Below are 18991 nucleotides of genomic sequence, written 5' to 3' on the forward strand. Positions count from 1 at the left end.
GCGAGCTAAAAAACACGTAAATTCAATTTAATCGGGATCCTCTATCTTCGGCGCCACAAGTTTTCAGTAAACATTCACATAGCTTCTACATGCAGTAATGTCTCGGCACAGGAAAAAATATGTGGAAAATTAGTGTTCGGATAATAGAACGGTTGCGTAGCTACAGTGCTAGATTAAATCTTCTATTGTATCTTGAATTAACACTAGAACTACCGAACCAGATTTCTTCTTTCACGATTAGTGAAACTATGAAAACGTTTTCACGAGAAATTTTTTAATATATCTCTTCTTTGGAGTACATATAACCATAAAAATCGTATGAAACCGGAGCAAATTCAATCTTGCTGTTGTCATAAAGGGATAAGTCTAAGTCACGTTTTGGGCTCGGTAGTTCGAGTGTTAAGCAAGCAAATTGGCTCCGAATTGTGTCGTGTTTGGTCTCGTTTAGTGTTCCTGATTTCTCAACATTTTTCATTTCTCGAGAATTGAGAAATAAGACTATATTTCTCGATAATTCTCGAGAATTTTTAATAAAATAAGAAAATATTGGGAAACTTTGACCAAACTTTTATAAAGTGAAACGTTACGCTTTTGTTTTGAAATGACTTCTTAAGAAGCATAATGCGTCTAATGTAGAATCAGACAATCTACTTCATTTTTTTTTTTTTTTGAACAAAATCTGTAGCCGCAGAAAAATTTCTTTCATTTTGTGTGGATGTTGGCTTTATCGTATACAGAACATCCAAAAGTTGCTGAAGATTGGGTGTCCTTTTTCCAGTGGACTCAAAAATTTGGAATTCCTTTGTTAGAGTCCGGAATTTATTTTCTTCTGCCGCTAAACTCTCGACACTAAATTCTTGAAGGCTGTCTGCAATTTCTAATTCTAATTGTTTTTCCAGTGATAGTTCCTCATTCTGAGAATCTGAAAGTTTTTCACTATTGTTATATTTTCCAAAAAGTCTGCTTAGAATTTGTTTTGCCATTTTATACATATCTGCCTTGGATGTTAAATGAAAAAATGTATCTTCTGAATCTTTTTGCAGAGATTTTGGATTATGCAGATATTTTATAGGGGTACAACAATCTTGTCTCTTCTTTTAGATATTTCTTCTTTAATAACAACAAGAAACTCATTACTCAATTCAGTATTCAGTTTTTCTAAAGTTTTAAATAAGAATTTACGAGAATTTAAGAATTTATATGTTATAAAATAAATGAGAGTCATAAGAATTTTCCTAGACTTAAATTTCTCGAGAAATTCTCGAGAAGGAACACTAGTCTCGTTTTAATCGGAGAAGCGTCACCAATACGCGGGTAAAAGTTTCATCAAGAAACAACCGAAAGCAACATTTTCGTCGAGACATTTCTCTGTATTTTTCTGGACTGTAGATGTGGATCTCCGGTTTCCTTGAAAAAAATTCCTAAGCGTGGCTCTGTTCGATGGTCGAGGCAAGGAAACCTTGCGAATGTGACAATGAATGGTGAAAGGGGTTGGGGAGAACCGTATACGTTGCGATCTAATTAATGGCAATGCCGTGAAAGTGACAAATGAAAACTTACGGGTGAAACTCTCTCTGTCAATTACCTGGGAGAAATGCCTATGGAATCTCTTCTGTACAGTTCTACTGCTAGTTACTGGCGAGGACGTAGACGGAGATGTGCTAACGTTTCCTTGTACAGCACCACCAGCTGCCATGGATGGTGTACTTCTGCTGAGCGGTTTAGAAAGATGACTGAAACATAAAGAGCAAGGGCCGTCAACAATCCAGTCGTCTTTGTCGTTCGTTTTCTTATTTTTCTTGTTTTTTCGGCTGGTAAATCAAGGTAAGTCGACAAGCCAGCCGAACATATAATTATGCAAAGAGGACGTCCTATAATAAGAGGTTCTCTGTCAATTAATTAGCTTTATTGTTGATCGTTGTTGAGACGATCTTTCTAGGAAGAAGCATCGCTCAAATGTAACAGATCGATTTTTATGAAACTTATCTTTTTTTTTACTAATTCCAAGAAGGTTGGAAAATATTTCTGGAATGTAAATGTAAACAATTACAGATGGAAGCAATACGAGTTAAATTGCTTCGTAAAAACTGTCCCACGTGTAAATTAAAATTAGCTTAAATTAAAAGTAGCGTGTTACATTTAAGTGATGTACCTTGCACGATTTTCTGTATTTTGGAAAACGTTGACCACGTTACAATTTTCCTTCTTTATAAGTTAACAACAGGATTACTTTATGACAATCTTATATATTTAACCTTCAACGAGCCGTATGATATCTATGAAACCGCATCGTTTGTAAATTTTCTAATAATTCTTTTACAAACATCTGTGTCAGTTAATGCATCAATATAGAAAATCATTAAAGCATATAAATTTCGTTAAAATCGCGTTTTTCTACCGAAAAATATCGAACAAAATTTACGTGTCTGAGCGAGTGTTAATTAATGTTTTGGTTAAGCCATTAAGAATAAAGATGAAATTAGAATTTGGACTTGTAGTTTCCGTTTCTAGTGTTCGTAAATCGTGTACTTACAGAATTGAAAATAAAAAACGATGCACTCTGATAAAATACCTTCTCCGAAGATATCGCATAACTCGTTTTATTATCTCTGTGACAGTTTTCCCTCTGTGAATGAAGGAGAGCTTTGAGTGCCGAAAATGCATGTTCCTAAGTAGTATTACCATCGGAAAAATCAACTATTTATAAGAAATTTCTTTCCGAATATCGTACGAATGATAACCATTTTCAATGCATGCGTACACGTCATATTTATTTATTGATTTTCCAATGCTCGACATATTCAGACGCTAACTGTGTGAACTCGATACAATCGCCAGCAAAAAAATGACTATTTCTTATCAATATTTGTATATATGAGCTCGATCAAAATTATTCAATTCATAAGCATACTTAGTAAATTATACATACTGAATTTCCCTTGTTGCGTTTAAGTAAAAAATATTGAAATCGATTTTTCTACTGAAAAAGTTTGCGCTGGCTGACGGGAGTTTAGCGTAAAATCAAACTTTCAACTTGCAAAATTCTTTCAGACTACGCATTTTTGGATCATCCCCTACACTCAGTCGAGCCGTAAACGCGGTTTCCAATCTAACAGACAATCCGTTTTGTTTATTTGTTAGTCAACATAGGATGGGCAGCACGGTGTTTCCGGAAAAATACACATATGTATATTTTCACCGACAGTGAAGATTAAATTCCGTATTTGCACTCGCGTGCACTTCGCCATATTTTTCGTACAATGCATTCGAGATCATGATACAGAGTCCCTCTAATAGAATGCGCAGTCACGTATTTTTAGAATACTCCATCCTTTTTAGAGTACTCCATCTACCAGATTTTCCATCTCTATCTGCGGATTTTATGCATTTATGACAAAAATGGGTAAGCACAATTTAAAGCAGTGGACATATTAAAAAGATTTACGGCGATGCGGTTTAGCTTAATAAAATAATTAAAAGAGTAAAGAAATTTTTATTTCGCTCCTGGGTCTTGCAATCAATGCAAATATTTTTTATTTTGCATAAAGATCCGCAGTCTAATCATCTATTAAATTGTTCACAGGAACACATCAATACTATTTCTACTGTGTTGCCAGACATTTTTTAAAATTTTGAATCAAAATTGATCGAGACTGTAAAGATGCATTAAAGATAAACTATTCGATGAATCTATTTCTTTGAATGCACAGGATATTCAGAACCCATAAATCGGAATTGTACATAAAACCGCGGCAGAAACAGGGTTAACCCCTTGTCCTACAACAACGAGTGAGAGTCGTGATAAGAAATTAGGGTCAATATATTGTATAGCTCGATGGTAAGCCATAACGGATATTTATAATTTCGCGGAAATCTTTCGATAGGACAATTCCATCCTTCCGAAGCTGTTGCACTAATCGCCGCTGTTCTGGCATGATATTTCTTCCTTTACTCATCACAGCACTATTGTAATACGTCGAACTGTAAACATTGCTCAGCAGATACTAGTAAATATTATTATACATTTGGCTTAGCTGTGTGATACAGCAGCGTACGTAAGTAGTTGTCTGCTACAAAACCGACAGATCGGAACAAAATATTTACAAAATACTTATTTTCTCGAAATGAGTCACAGTTCTACTGCAGATACAGTGGCTCAAGAAAGTATTCGAACGCTTACGTTTACAAATATTAATAAATAAAATAAGGTGTACTAAACTAATCTGTATAGAACAATTTGGTATTTATAGTAAGGGGGAAGTCTCAAGATTATGTCAGTAAAATTTGAAAAGGATTCAACAACGTAGGCAGAAGTTATGATATATTTATTAGAAACACGCATAATAAGTGACTCACAAAAGTATGCGAACGCTACATATATTATTACATTATTTAATGTTACTATTTTGTTGGACCACCTTTAGCAGTAACGATGTGTCTCAATCGACGTTCCATACTATAAACCAATGATTTTGTAAAAGTACACTCAATGGAATTCCATACTTCTATGATTTTTTGTTTCAATGCCTTCTTTGAAGTTATTTGATATTTATTTAATATTTTTCCGATTTCAGCTCATAAATTTTCAATTGGATTTGTGTCTGGACTTTGTGGTGGAGTAGTTAACATATGTGGTGTGTTATATATGGTCCATTCTTTCACAATTCCTGCAGTATGCCTGGGATTGTTATCTTGTTGGAAGTGGAAATCTTCCAATAATCCTAATTTGCGGGCACTTTCTTTAAGGTTGTTCCTTAAAATATTTAAATACTTATATTTATCGAGTATTCCATCAATGAATACCAAATTTCCGGTGCCACTTGCTGCCATGCACCCACACACCATAACCGATCCACCTCCGTGTTCCACTGTTTGGTGTAAATTTTTTATTTCCAATTCCGTATTTGGTTTTCTCCAAACATAATTTCGACCATCTGAGGCAAAGATGTTAAATTTAGACTCATCCGAAAAAGATGACTTTATCCCAGAAAAAATTATCTTTATTGAGATATGCTTTTGCAAAAGCCAGTCTTTTCTTTTCGATTTACCGCATTAATATACGGCTTCTTTCGTGGTACTCTGCCATGAAAATCATTATTTCGTAAGATTCGTCGACATAATTCGGGATGAACTTCTTTATGAAACATATCAGCTACCATATTTGTGAGTTTAGGAGCGGATATAGTAGGATCTTTTTTTATTTCGCGAATGATAATTTTCTGTTCTCTTTCAGTTAATTTCTTTCGTCGACCTGATCGAGGGTTGTTCGCAATTGTTCCTTCATTTTTTGATTTTTTAATAATATAATGTATTGTAGACTTACTTCTGTTTATAATTTCTACAATCTCGTTATATGATTTTCCATCCTTATGCAATCGAAGTATCATTTCTCTTTCACACTTTTGTGTTTCTGACTTTTTAGTCTTCATTTTAACTACTACTGTGCACAGTTCTACGTTGCTGTTACGGAAACGATGCCTTAACATCAACTGAGCGTACCAATGTTTTAATTTAGTAGTAATGTGTACATTCCTTTCTAAGAAAGATGAAAACATATCAACAGCGTTACAGCGTTCGAAAACTTTTGTGTGTCACTTATTACGCGTGTTTCTAAATAAATATATCATAATTTCTGCCTACGCTGTTCAATCCTTTTCAAATTTTACTGACATAATCTTGAGATTTCCCCCTTACTACAGATACCAAATTGTTCTATACCGATTAGTTTAGTACATCTTATTTTGTTCGAATACTTTCGTGAGCCGCTGTATGTACATCAGGGTCTAACACTCTTAGAAATAAACTGTTGATACTACTATCCGAGTTCCGTAGAAATAAGTCGGGTTTTAAAATTAAAATATGAAGTGTACGTAAGTATATGGCCGCCACTGTACATGTCATAAGACGCATACATTTTGCGCAAGTTCGAGCAGACGGCTAAACAGCTACTAAATGGCTCGACGCGTGACCGATCTTCTTGTTTGTTGTGATCCGAGCAATCGGTCGTTAGCGGGTATGACAAGGGGGTTAACACAGTTCGTAGGTGATCGGCAACTTACTGCATCGTACACGGTGAAACAAGTCAAAACCCGTTTTTCAATGAACGCGTTTACAACACAGGAGAAAAGTAGATCGCATCCGGCATGCACGGACCTCTCGACAAGAGAAAATACGATACTCTGAGGCTGCCGGATCTAGCGATCGACTCCGATCGTCATATTACTCATAGATCGCGTCACACGATTACCGTCGTTTTATTTCGAACGATTACACAAATGAAAAAACCACCTTGAGCTCTTCTTCCGAATCTTCGGGCTCCAAATATCGTTGCTCCAGACATCGTATTCCGTGTACTCCGCGACCATGTTGCCACGCGATGGATAGATCCTGATAGAATAGTGGAACGAACCTGATAGATCAGACCTTAGAGGCTAAGGCTCCACAGATTCGGATTTCCGGATACGGTCAACGCGACTCGCTCTTTCGAAATCACTGGGAAGTAGCGGCAAGAGCGTCGTGTGTTCTCGACGAAACGAACCATTGGCCACGTTCCAGCACACTGGCATTAGTCGATAAGCGGCGGAGAATGATTTCGATCGCTAATTGCGGCCCGCGTACAACTGCGTCGACTTAATAGAAATTAAGGTCGATCGAAGACGGACGAGGATGCGACGCGAGTAATTGGATCCGCTAGAAAACATCGTGTCGATGTCTTCCCATTGATCGACGACGATGCCGCGGACTATCGAATTCGAACAGTACTGAAATATGCAGCGTTTACCCGGAAATGGTTTCCTCAAGTGTATAGTTCAGAACTACAAAACCAAACGTTCGGAAGAAGCTGGAGAAACTTCAGCGAAAAGCAGTATACAGATCATTTTGCTGGATCATGAAAGAGCCCGCGGTGACATTCGAGAATTAAGCAGTATGTTCAGTAGTATAAGCAGAAAGTCCAAATAGCATCCACGAAACGGCGGAAAAATTGTGTTGATCGCGACTGAGATTAAAATCTACAGTTGAAAGATTAATTATCATGTGACCGTCTCACATGACTCCCACGGATCTCTCTGTCTCTCTCTCTCTATCTCTCTCACGGACTGACTTTATGATCGAACAATTTTCATCAACAAATCAGGGTGGATTCGTCACGATCACTCGAAAGCGTGAATTTTCAATCGATCGAGCTGTTTCTCCCGCGATTGAAATCGAGAATGCTAATTGTCGCCGCGACCACCACGTTCGGATCGTGCAGCGAGTATTCTCCGTTGTCTCTGGTTTTGCGATTGTTTTCGTCGGCGGTGGATCGTCGATGCGCGCCAGAAATTCCTCGAACGTTTTCTTTCGCGGTGGAGAATTAGTATCGACCGCTCCGATTGCTACGAAAAGACAATCGTAAAATGGAAACCGTTCCTGTTGTCCCTGGATCCGTGGTTACGTTGGCGCGCTTACGTCTGCACTGAACTATAGTTCTGAACTATTCTTTCTGTAACGAAACGTTACGGTTACCCGTCTCTCTTTCACGGTTGGAAAATGAAGCGAAAGTCTTCGAACTAGAATTCACCGAACGAACAGAGCTATTTTTTCATTGTCTTTGCTACCGTGTTAATTGAATCGACGTTGAAGCGAAACGGTACATATTGCGTTTCATTGAAATTTGCGTTTTATAACGTTCAATCACAAGTGACACGTTAGGATTACACACGCGCAGACTGCCGGTTTTTTCTTTTTTTTTTTTTTCACGTCACTGCAGTCCATAATTATTATGCACTAGGACAATAATCGTTTAAGAAGATTCCGAGCAACAACGGCAACGGATATCGCCGTGTTAATGTATCGATCGTTTTCTACGCGAGTCGAGCATCGTGAAAAGACTGACTGGCGATCGCGGGTCGTATCTCGATGATATCGATTAACACTTGCCGATAATACACCTGGCAAATAACTTTCTTCCACAGGCTAGGCGCTGATTTAACGAAATTAAGCTAAGCTGTCGCGATAACGGCTCGGTTTTTGAAAAATTATCTGGATGGAGGCCGCAGCTGCATTGTGTTCTCAACACAATTGCACAGTGTCCGTTGTTGTCGTTTACGTGAAAATTTGACCGTTTTACAATTTCACCTGATCAAAATCTAAGAGAAACCATCAACTACCACGCTGCAATTCTTTTTTCTTCATTGTGTCTACAATAGATATTATCTACTAGATACGTATCTGCACGGCGATGTACGTGCTTATGCATTCAAAATAAAATTGTTTACTATGTTTTAAGCAGTGTTTTCACATGTCTATAAATAACCTAGGTATTTATGCGCTACCGTTTATGTAAAACACTTCCCACACATCGATAATATTAGTCCGTGAAAAACTCCAAAGTGCACTGAACAAACAATTGTTGCCAGTGAAAAAACATCTGACTGGAAGCACGATAAATCCACGGAGATCCGATACGCTATTTCCTTTCCCGAGATAAGATCGTCGCGTTAGAAGTTGAAACACGATTGACAACGGTCGGCTGCTTTAATCGGGATATTTATGCAGATAAATGCGCAATGATATTATCATACGTGTCTTACGTTGATATCTGCATATTACATTGATAGGATTGCTTGGACTTCGAATTTTAATGTTTCTGATAGATTTTTGCGAGCAAAATTCGAATTCAGAAATTTTTTTAATTTTCCGATTATTTTTCTTTAGTTTCCAAAATAATCAACCCTTTTGGCAAATTTTTTGGTTGAACAAGCCACGACAGAGACAACGAGAATGATTTTTTATTTTATAACTTAGGACCCACAAAATTTTTTGAAAATATAATCTACAGTATCTCCTCTTTTAATACTTTCTAATTCACTAAGATTCCACAACCTTAAACAGGACAAATAAAAGGAGGAAACAGAATAAAACAGAACGCATATATTTTTTGAAATTCTTGAAGTTTTGGTATTGCAAAAACGATTTGTATATTAATGCCGATTTGTGTGTTTGTACCTTAAATTAGTTTGCTGTTAAACACCGCAGTATTTAAAAATTTTACACACGAAAGACTTCAAATTCATAAGTTTCGTGGTAACGAGAGAAAAATTGTTCTGTTGAAGGACTCTTCTTGAAAATTGCCGACTTCGAGTTTAAAATTGAAATGAAATGTAGATATCGTGTAGATGTGTATAGGAGTTATCGATTTGACTGATTTAGAATAATCCGCAAACACAGCCGCTTTATTCGTCGTTTTTATCGCACAAGCGCCGCGCCGATGGAATAGCAAAAGCAATGATCTGTGAACAGGTGCTACGATATCTTTCGATACGGTATCGGAAGATTAATCATTATAAAAATTTTCTACGTCCCTTTTGATATTCAACGCGTTCGCCGCCGTGTTTATTTCGAAAAACTTTCCGTTCACAAGATATGTAAAAATATATTAGACGAAACGATTAAATTTGAGGATGTCAATATATTATTTTCAACTTTTCAAACTGACTAAAAAAACTACAAACCTTACTAATCAGCTACCGTTTCTGGCAATTGAGAAAATATTTATTTTGCATATAGTTCCGCAGTCTAGATGTTTGTTATGATTAAAAACAGTTATAGTCGCGTAAAAATAAATAGTTAGGTATTACGCGTCCGTCTGATACAAACTAGACGTAACTTCTACTTGATATAAGACAGTTTTTCAATTTTATGTCTAAAGATAACAAACGCGATGGGGGAACTGCGGTGGCGACGATCCAGACATTTATACGTTACAAAAGTAAATAAATATGAATTTTATCTACATATCAATTTTATGAAAACTATTCAAACAATTTGTTCAAGAGAATGCAATTTTATTTTACTTTGGATTCTCGATGCTTGTCAACGAAGACGTAAATTTCCATGAAAAAAAAAAAATGCGCAGTGCATCGATGATCAATCACATTAGAAATACTCATTTAAAACTGGACGTGAGCCACACATGTTTGCGTCGCAGCTTAAAACAATCCTAATTGAATATTCACTTGCCTACCTACACGGGAACAGCGAGGCAAGGGTTAACATTGGTTGATGACTTTCCTCGAGATGATTCCAGCTATTCTCTTCCGTTTATGACGTTATGCAACCGTGTATCACAAATACTGACCCACAAACTACAAATGGGAGAACCGGATGATCAGCCTAACCCCGTTTATCAAGGTCGTTTGTTAACTTCAAATCGCCGACACGGGATTGGAGAAAAGAGCCGCTACAGTCGTCACGCCAACTTTGAACGCTTATATCTCGATAACGGTTTATGCAAAAATAATGTGTTCGTAGTTTTTTGAAAATATCTTGACGCCACCCCCAAGAATACGTAATCAAAAATATAGATTTGCGTGAGAAATTTTAGAACTGACCTTCGCAAAGCTTCTCGAGTTCACTACAATATCTAACAAATGCAATCATCGTATACTCTTCCCCATACCCTACAACTTTTGTTGGAAACCTTTTTTCATATCTCTTATATTTTGATGCACCGTGGCGCCTGTCCCCACCACCGATGCTTTCGTAGTTCCAAATCCCCATGTTTAGGCTCGACAGCACACGCTATACTCCACGTCAAAAAGATAGCGCAGGTGTGCTATCTTTAATTTCTCAATGACGCATGTAAAGTTTTACGTTTGTGACGTATAATATCAATACCTTATGAGCTCAGAATATGCGGGTCGTTGAAAATAATTTAAAATATTATAACGTTTAGTATGTAACAAAAAATTGTTTTATTTTAAGAAAGAAATGATAGCACATGTACAATAAGAAAATAATAATGAACATAAATTTTAACTAACAATAATTACTTATCAAACATATATACTTATTTAATAATGGGTACATCCCCCTTTATTTTCTATTACTTCTATTGTACGATTTGGTATCGATTTGGTATCCCATTCGCGTACAATTGCATTTTTTAATTCTTATACGTGTTGATACTGCTTTCCATTGGCGTATACGCCGCGAACAAGTTCTGCCCAGCAATTTTCAATAATATTAAGGCCCGGGGAGCGTGCAGGCCACGGCAAAACAGATATATTATTTTCAGTAAAATATGATTGCACCAATCTTGATGTGTGTACAGATGCATTATCTTGTTGAAAGATGTATTCAGGTCCAGAGATGCGTTCTGCATGATTATTTATTTGTTCTTTGATTAAATTTATGTATTGGACACTATTCATTCTCCCATTGATGAACTTGATACTTGTCTTGCCGAAATAACCGATGCCGGCCCAAACCATTACGCTGCTTCCTCCCATTTGTCGTTGAATTGCTGACATTGTCTCTTTTTTTATGTCATGAAAATAATATTGGAATCCATCAGGACCATCCGGGTTAAATTTTCTTCGTCCGAAAATAGTACCCTTCTCCATTTTTTTTTTTCAATGCACTCTTTCTTTTGCAAAGCGTAAACGTTCTGCTTCGTGTTTCGTTGTTAACGGAGGTTTCTTTTTCAATTTTAGCCTCTTAATATTTTTGCAGAATAGTAGAACTCGACGAACACTTGAAACACAGGCGCTAACACTAGATTTTTCCATTATTTGCTTCGTTGTTAACTGCGAGTTGGAAGCTAGACGCAAAATTGCTCGCATATCACGATCGGATAACGATCTTCTTGATCTTCACGAACGGATCTTCAACATTTTTTTAAAAATTGTGTATTACTTTACGACTTCTTTTTATTACTTTCGATATTTTCGCTACTGATAACTTTTGCTGTTTTAGTTCAAGAATTTGCTTTTTTTCAGACTCGATTAATTTTTTTCCGCGTCCCATACTTACAAATTTATATAATATTGTACTGTAATCTTTACTCGTTGATAGATCATGAAATACTGAGCAATTTTTAAACATTTTAACAGAGTGTGCTATCATTTCGACCTTAGTATGGAACAGTTTTTCTTTGTTGTATACAAACATCTACGACATTGTGACTTACTTGCAGCAAGCCGCATATTCTGAGCTCATAATGTTTTGATATTATACGTTACAGACGAAAAATTTTACATACGTCATTGAGAAATTAAAGATAGCACACCTGGGCTATCTTTTTGACGAGGAGTGTACATAGTACGACCTCTGTGACCACTTAGCCAATATTTCGCTAAAGCCAAAAATACGAGCGACTCGGCCCGTGACCTTCCCGCATTCCTTCCAAGTGGCTTCTTTTTAGCTCCCAATAAACCCGATCAAAAACACAGGAAATGTTCAATGGTAAATACTATGGAAATTTCGCTGATATCTTTGTTCCCAAACCATGAAAGATCGGGTCGCAAAAATAGTCTTTTCGTGCGACGACGAGGTAAACGAGAATCAGTTTCGATGCACTTGTTCGAGTACGGCTGTCTTACGTTGATCAGCCATGATTGCCGTGATGGGAATCCGCTGTTCCTCGAAAATCTTTAGATGGAGCTATTAGCGTCAGATTGGAGATGGCATCTGTGTTTCGGGGTCAGCGAGGCAACAGATATTTAAGCCCGTTGAACGGCTTAGGGTCGCCAAGGTTGTTCAACGAGGCAAAGATCAGAGCCTGGAGCGTTGGAGATCGCAGACAAACGGGAGACCGATTCGAAGAAGGTCGAGTGCTCACCTGTCGTTACATCTCAAGGCCGCGTGGCTCGGACTCCTCGGAGGATGAGAAGTACTCGCAGCAGCCGCGGTGAGCTGAGAACCGCTAATCGACTGCTGACCAGCTTGCCCGCCAGGGGCTACTTGAAGAGGCGTGCTGGGCGCCGATCGTGCTCCTATGGACCCTGCAGACCTGCAACAACAACTGTACGTCACAATTCCGTCATCCGGGATCCGCAACCCCAAAATGCTGCACAGCAATGCCTCAACGTACGAGTCATTTAATGCAAAAGTTGTTTGTCAAATAGGGGCATAGAGAAGTGGCCAGCAAAACCACGAAATTTGATCTCATACCGTCGCGTCGCGTCGCAAACCGATTATGAGAGTCGGGAGAAATTACTGTACCGGGAGAGAGACATGCTATGAACATCACCACTCGATAGGGTAGATGTAGTAGGTGTGGAAATGAATTTTTGTCAATTTTTTGCTAGAAAATTCATTAAAAGATAATTGCAGAAAATGTTCGTTATCATCTACATGCGTGAGTGTAGTTGCGTGAGTTGTTAGCACAGTCTTTACTCGATATATGTCCCAAACATCTAGCCGATAAAAGACCCAGAACTATCCCAACTACCGCGGGGTATACCCCGTGATCGAGGCCACTCGCTGTCCTTTTTTACGTTCGGCAGTGTGTCAAAGGAAAGCATCTTCCATGAAAAGTTTTGGACATGTATATCGAGTAGACACTGTATTGATTATCGAAATTATTTTGTGTTATTATGTTTCGTCGATAAGCTTGTGTAAATTCAACAAACCGGACAATAAAAGAAATGAAATATTTTATTGTTGCTTGTTTTATTTACAAAATATAATTCAGAATAAATTGCCGCTATCTCGAAGCAATTTTATGCACGAAGATAATTACCAGAGACTTGGATTGACCCTTATTTGCACTGTATAATCTTACCAAAATTATAAAGCAACACGGACTTGGAGTGATGAGCAGTGAATTAAATTTGTTTATTGCCCACTCGTATCGCCGACCACATTAATTAACCATGAAAATGTTAAAGATTATTGAACAATCGCGTCGGGACGGTTCGCTTTAAATGACCCAGCGATGTTCTACGATAAATTACTTCGCTTGTTTGATTAACCATTGGAAAGGGAACACGAGAAGGTTCCATTCGCACTTCGAGAATAGCGGGGGATGTTCGGGATGCAAGTTGAATGAGTGCAACAAGGGGGTATTATACAAAGAGGATTGTCTTCCGTGCTCATTTCTCTCGGAGTTATCTGGGTCATCGATGCTCTCTTTTCTTTTTTTTCAGTCGTCGAGGATATTTTTAACTCCGTTGTGATCTAGCTGACATTAAAATGAGTTCTACGAGGCTCCAGTTGATGATAAAATCAGTTGATCAATTTTAAGAATTGAAATTATAAAATTTAAATCGTTTCCCGAACTCTTTCACGTGTCTATCGTATCAAGTTTGTTGCATTCTGCGCTCCATTGGTATAAAATCCATGGACTTTTGTTGCCACGTTGTGAGCGTAAACAATATAACTATTTTATGCATTTTTGTGTTCATTTCAACAACTGTATACTCTTTTTGCTTGATATGCATTGGATTAATATTATTTAAGTACTTAATGCAAATCTAATTTATAGATGATAAGAAAGTAATCAAGTTACTTATGAATGTAGAATAAATTTATAAAATCGGTTGTAACAGGAACAAATTGGAATTTCTGACCTGGCACTGTGCAGAACCGGAAAGATTAAATTATTATTTAATAAGGGGATCTTAATTCCGACATATAGTCACGGGACAAAGTATATTGCACAGCTGTTAAACCAGCGTCTAATTAAACAGTTCCATAGAAATGTAAGGAATATACTGATGTCCAATTAAAATCTTTAAATGGTATTATGTCTATAACAGACTGCATACAAAATGCTAAATACATTTAATAAAATGATAAGTTTGAAGTTATACAATTGAAAGCTAGCTGAGCCTAGAGCTTCGTTCGTGACTGTACACATTTTACAGAGGTCCAACGAAAGGATTAATGCAAATGTTTGACAGGGACGGTAAAAAAAACAACACACATGCGCATCGTTCACAATAAGATCAATAGTTACAAATGCACGGGTATTTAAATGTCACAGAAGGTTGCAAACAGGGTCAAATGTTAGAAGAAGCTCACGGTTTTCCATTTCACGATTTCCCACATATATATCTACAGCCCTGCAATAAACGATCACCATAAGTAGTATCATATTTGAACCGGGTACGGTAAATGAAATACAAAAGCCAGTACAAATACGTTAAGAATAAATAGAACAGTAATAACCTGATTCCTTTAATTAAATTTGATATTAAAACAAAAGCCATACTAATTTTATAGAAACAGCCGAGTCGTGTGTGCAAAATTAATTTTTCTCAGATGTTGAATTTTTTACAAGGTAGTTTTAACCCTACCCCTTTAGTCTGACTCGTGGCGAAGATTTTGGCCCAAACGTAAACATCACGAGTCAGACTCGCGGAATGCTTTACAAATGACTATATCACAGGTATGTATTTATATTTCGGCTAGTATTGCAACTGTTTTCGAGGATCACTCTGGTCTGTTTACCGGGCGTTGACCCGGATTTCGTCGAGCTAAACGGCACGGGAAGGGATTAATATTGTGACAGTTAAATCCACAATAACGAAAACAAATTTTTATTCGATCCCAGTTTCCGTAAATTAGCTTTCGAAAATTTGTAACCGCGTGAAAATGTACAACCTACTGATTAATCATCGTTACAGAAAATGAACAGTGAAGTCACAATTCTATTTATCACGTGTGTCGAGTGAATTGTGCAGAAATATTAAAAAGTAGAGTGTTTCCATAAAAATGAACAGTCAGACTGCGGATGTTTACGAGAACTCATACGATCTAATTCAGAACAGTATGAACTAAACAGTTTCAATAAGAAAATTTATGAAACCAAAAAAAAAACGAATTTATAGACTTTTGTCAATTTCGTTGAAAATTTATAAAATCCGCATTCTACTCGCTATCATTCATACCTAGCTCTGGTGATCTGGCTCGACGAGAAGCAAAAGTCAATCAGGCCCCTCGTTTCGAACTCCATGGTTCCGCCGCGATTGATTCAGGATATTTCTAAGCAACGACTCCCTCAAATCTGTTGAAGATTCAGTGTCGACGTCGATTTTCAACTGTCCCAAAAATCGAAGTGAACTGAACAAAGTTCGCCGATCAGAGCACGTGACACTGCTCCGCAACAAGAGAAAAGATAAGTCAAGACGGGCGATCAAGAATTCAAGCGTGGCTCGAACCAGCTCGAGACCCTAATCACCTGTACGAGTAAAAATGCTCCTCGCTGTTCGACGACGACGAAAATAGTTGGTACGAATAACTAAACGAAAATTGCTACCTTGCAACAAAGGGGAACGTTACGTTAACCGACGGTCCGAAACCGAGCAACAACTGTACACCGCAACGAGCAGGTGTCGAATACAACACCGGCAAAGGTAACAAGATCTCGAGAGCCTCGCAGCTCTTGCTCAGAATCTGAATCGGCGTTTCAGAAGTAATCGGCTAATCAACGTGAAAGGTGTCGAGGAAACTGAAAGAAGTCACTGGCGTACCACTGGGTCGCCACTGTTACAGTAAAGAATAAAAACCCTTCGAAATCAGCTGACGCATCGTCGTCCAGCGACGATGGAAAATGGATTATATGTATTGCCAAACCTCTACCTCTTCTTCTATGTAACGTCGAGTCGAGCTCGATTAGTAAAAACCACGCTGGTACCGGTGTTTTCTAAGTATAATTCGACTAGTGGCACGAACCTTCGCCCCGAATGAACTCAAAGCCAGCCGGGCTATAAAGAAGATACTCATTTCTAACGAAGAGGGAGACTCCGATCAGAGTTCCGTCGATGATCCTGATTAGAAATATGTCGGGTCTGTCCGATGGATCGTGGCGACGATGAAGGCTGAAGTCGAAGATGAAGAGCAACACGTTGACGCACTGCACACGAGTCTTCCACGGACCAGCCGGGAAATCAGACTGACGGTATGCTCGCGAAAGACACATGGCATAAACTCGATCACCTTTCGACCTTTTGAATAGTTAATAAACGCATTGCGACTTTGTGCAGTCGCCTATAGTCGCCGCATATAGGCCGCATGAGGAGCAACGTGTCTTACTCTGATTGACTCTTGTATATGGAACCGAATGCGGCGATGCTCAAAACTACCGACGAAAGTATTGTAATATTTGATTGCGGGCCGTGTGTCAAGAGAGTCATGGTCGTCTAGGGATTCGCCACGTTCAATGGACATTTGTCATGAAACCGCTTAACAAAATTATGCATTTCCGACGTATGGCTACTTTCGAACGTTCTATCCATATACAAAAGTTTAACATACAATTTTCATTGTCGTAATCAATTCCACTTCGCCTAATGCTTCGTATTGACTCCTGGATGGTTCTGGTAGCACGTAATTACATGGAATTAAAAGGATGAATTAAAAAGATTGAATTAAAATTGATTAAATCAAAGACGCGTTTGATACTTCACACCATCATAATACCGTTTTGTTAAAAGATTATTTATATTAAGAAAAGAAAAGTATGTCAAAGGATTAATTATACATAACATTTTACACGAGTTCGTTTCTTACTCTGTTAAATGATTGTATTCGATATGTTTAGAAATGTGGGCTGTGAGAAATGTTAACCCTGTTCAAAAGTCATATGCAAGAAAAACTGAATGAAAATTTGTATGCAAAGTGTCTGACATACGATCACTATTAATTTCATCTTAAATGCTTATGTTAATAGTAGATATTTTATTTGAAGTTAAATGAGCGTATGTATACGTAGCACACTATTTTTAATTAAGACTTCGCCGTTGATGAATAGAAAATTGAATTAAATTGATCGGTTGCCATAGATTGAAGTATCAATTGTGATTGACGCATATAGACGCTAGTTAAACGTAGTATAAAAAATATGAATTACTAGTTTTCACTTGGACCGTTATGAAGGTGTTCATAGAGTAAGACTTAGCGTGTGGTAAGTAATGATCGAATCGGAAGTTATGACCTATGTACGTAGAAGGTTCTAGAGACGAAGTATAAAGTACCGTAACAGTATGAATCACGACTAGCATAATGTATAGTTAACACAGCGATTTTTTTTACCACAACTGTGGGATAACCGTAAACAAAACGTTCATTAACTGAATCTGTTTTATGCAAATTCGAGAAAATCCTTTCACTAAGTGCACAGTCAAATTATAATTTTTTTTTTTTAATAATTTTGGTATAAAAGTTCTTATTCCCATAATAAGTTCTGCAAATATATTAATACTTAGAAGGTAGCACTATTAATGTCAACTCAATTCATATTATCGTTAATAATTAATTATTTTAATTATCAACTATAATTTCCGATAGTTTTGGGGGCAAAGTGTCGAGGCTAGACAAAATAACTCGCGTTTGTGAAGAGGGGTAAGATATTTTTAAAACGAAAATTTTGAATACACACCCATATAGGCAATCTCCAGCTATTAACAGGGAGACTTGAAATGTTAATCAAGGAATCGGAGAACTCGATAACATTTTTCGACAGCTATCGACGTATCATGAGATCACCAGAGTATAAAGCCGCACAGCTGCAAGTGATTAGTGTCGTTAGCCTTGGGACATGTCTGAACAGGAAAGCGTGTTCATCGTTTCGACATAGCTCGTTTGATTACTAAAACCGTCGAATTTCTGCTGGAGATTAACGAAACTCAGCGACTGATTAGAATTTCTTATTTGCGACGTACGACACTCGTTTATTTTAGAGAGATACATGGCTAAACGACGTAACCATTTATTTACCGAACACCACAAGCGATTGGCATGTGTTGCCTTATAAAAATGACAAGAATCCATTTTTTTAGGGTTTACGCAATTTTTACTACAATAAAAAAAGTTATTCAATCATTTCCCACAGAAAGACCGTTATAATTAGACTGCGGATTGTATGCATTCATGGCAAAAACGAGTAAGTGAAATAAAAAACTGCGGAGACATTAGATAACTTTAAGAACATTGTTACACCATTTTCGATTTATTAAAATTTTATTTTATTTTTCTTTCTTGTAATTGGCTTGAGTAAGTTTTATTTTGTATAAAGCCCCGGCAGCGTACTTATGATCTCGACAATTATGAAATAAATAGTTCAAAAGAAAGAGCACTACGAAGAATAATAAAATCACGAAACGTATTTTTGAGGTGAAAATCTATAAAGACGTGCTAACGATAAATATCTAGGTATTTCACGAGAATTTAGTCAACTGGAAATAATAACGAAATTTAGAGCAAATGAGTTGAATACCATAAA

General features: G+C 37.4%; 1 protein-coding gene across 3 annotated transcripts in view; it reads right to left on the reverse strand.

Moving 5' to 3' along the window:
• LOC143352451 (uncharacterized) overlaps positions 1-18991 on the reverse strand; it is a 97789-nt gene that overhangs the window by 5248 nt on the left and 73550 nt on the right. For all 3 annotated transcript variants that reach the window (XM_076784954.1, XM_076784952.1, XM_076784953.1), the window contains exons 4-5: positions 12605-12775; positions 1586-1733 (exon numbers count right to left, since the gene is read on the reverse strand). In XM_076784954.1, coding sequence (XP_076641069.1) covers positions 1586-1733; positions 12605-12775 — 319 coding nt within the window. The remainder of the gene's footprint in view (positions 1-1585; positions 1734-12604; positions 12776-18991) is intronic.

This window comes from Halictus rubicundus, chromosome 3 (genome assembly GCF_050948215.1).
Source record: "Halictus rubicundus isolate RS-2024b chromosome 3, iyHalRubi1_principal, whole genome shotgun sequence".
NCBI lineage: Eukaryota > Metazoa > Arthropoda > Insecta > Hymenoptera > Halictidae > Halictus > Halictus rubicundus.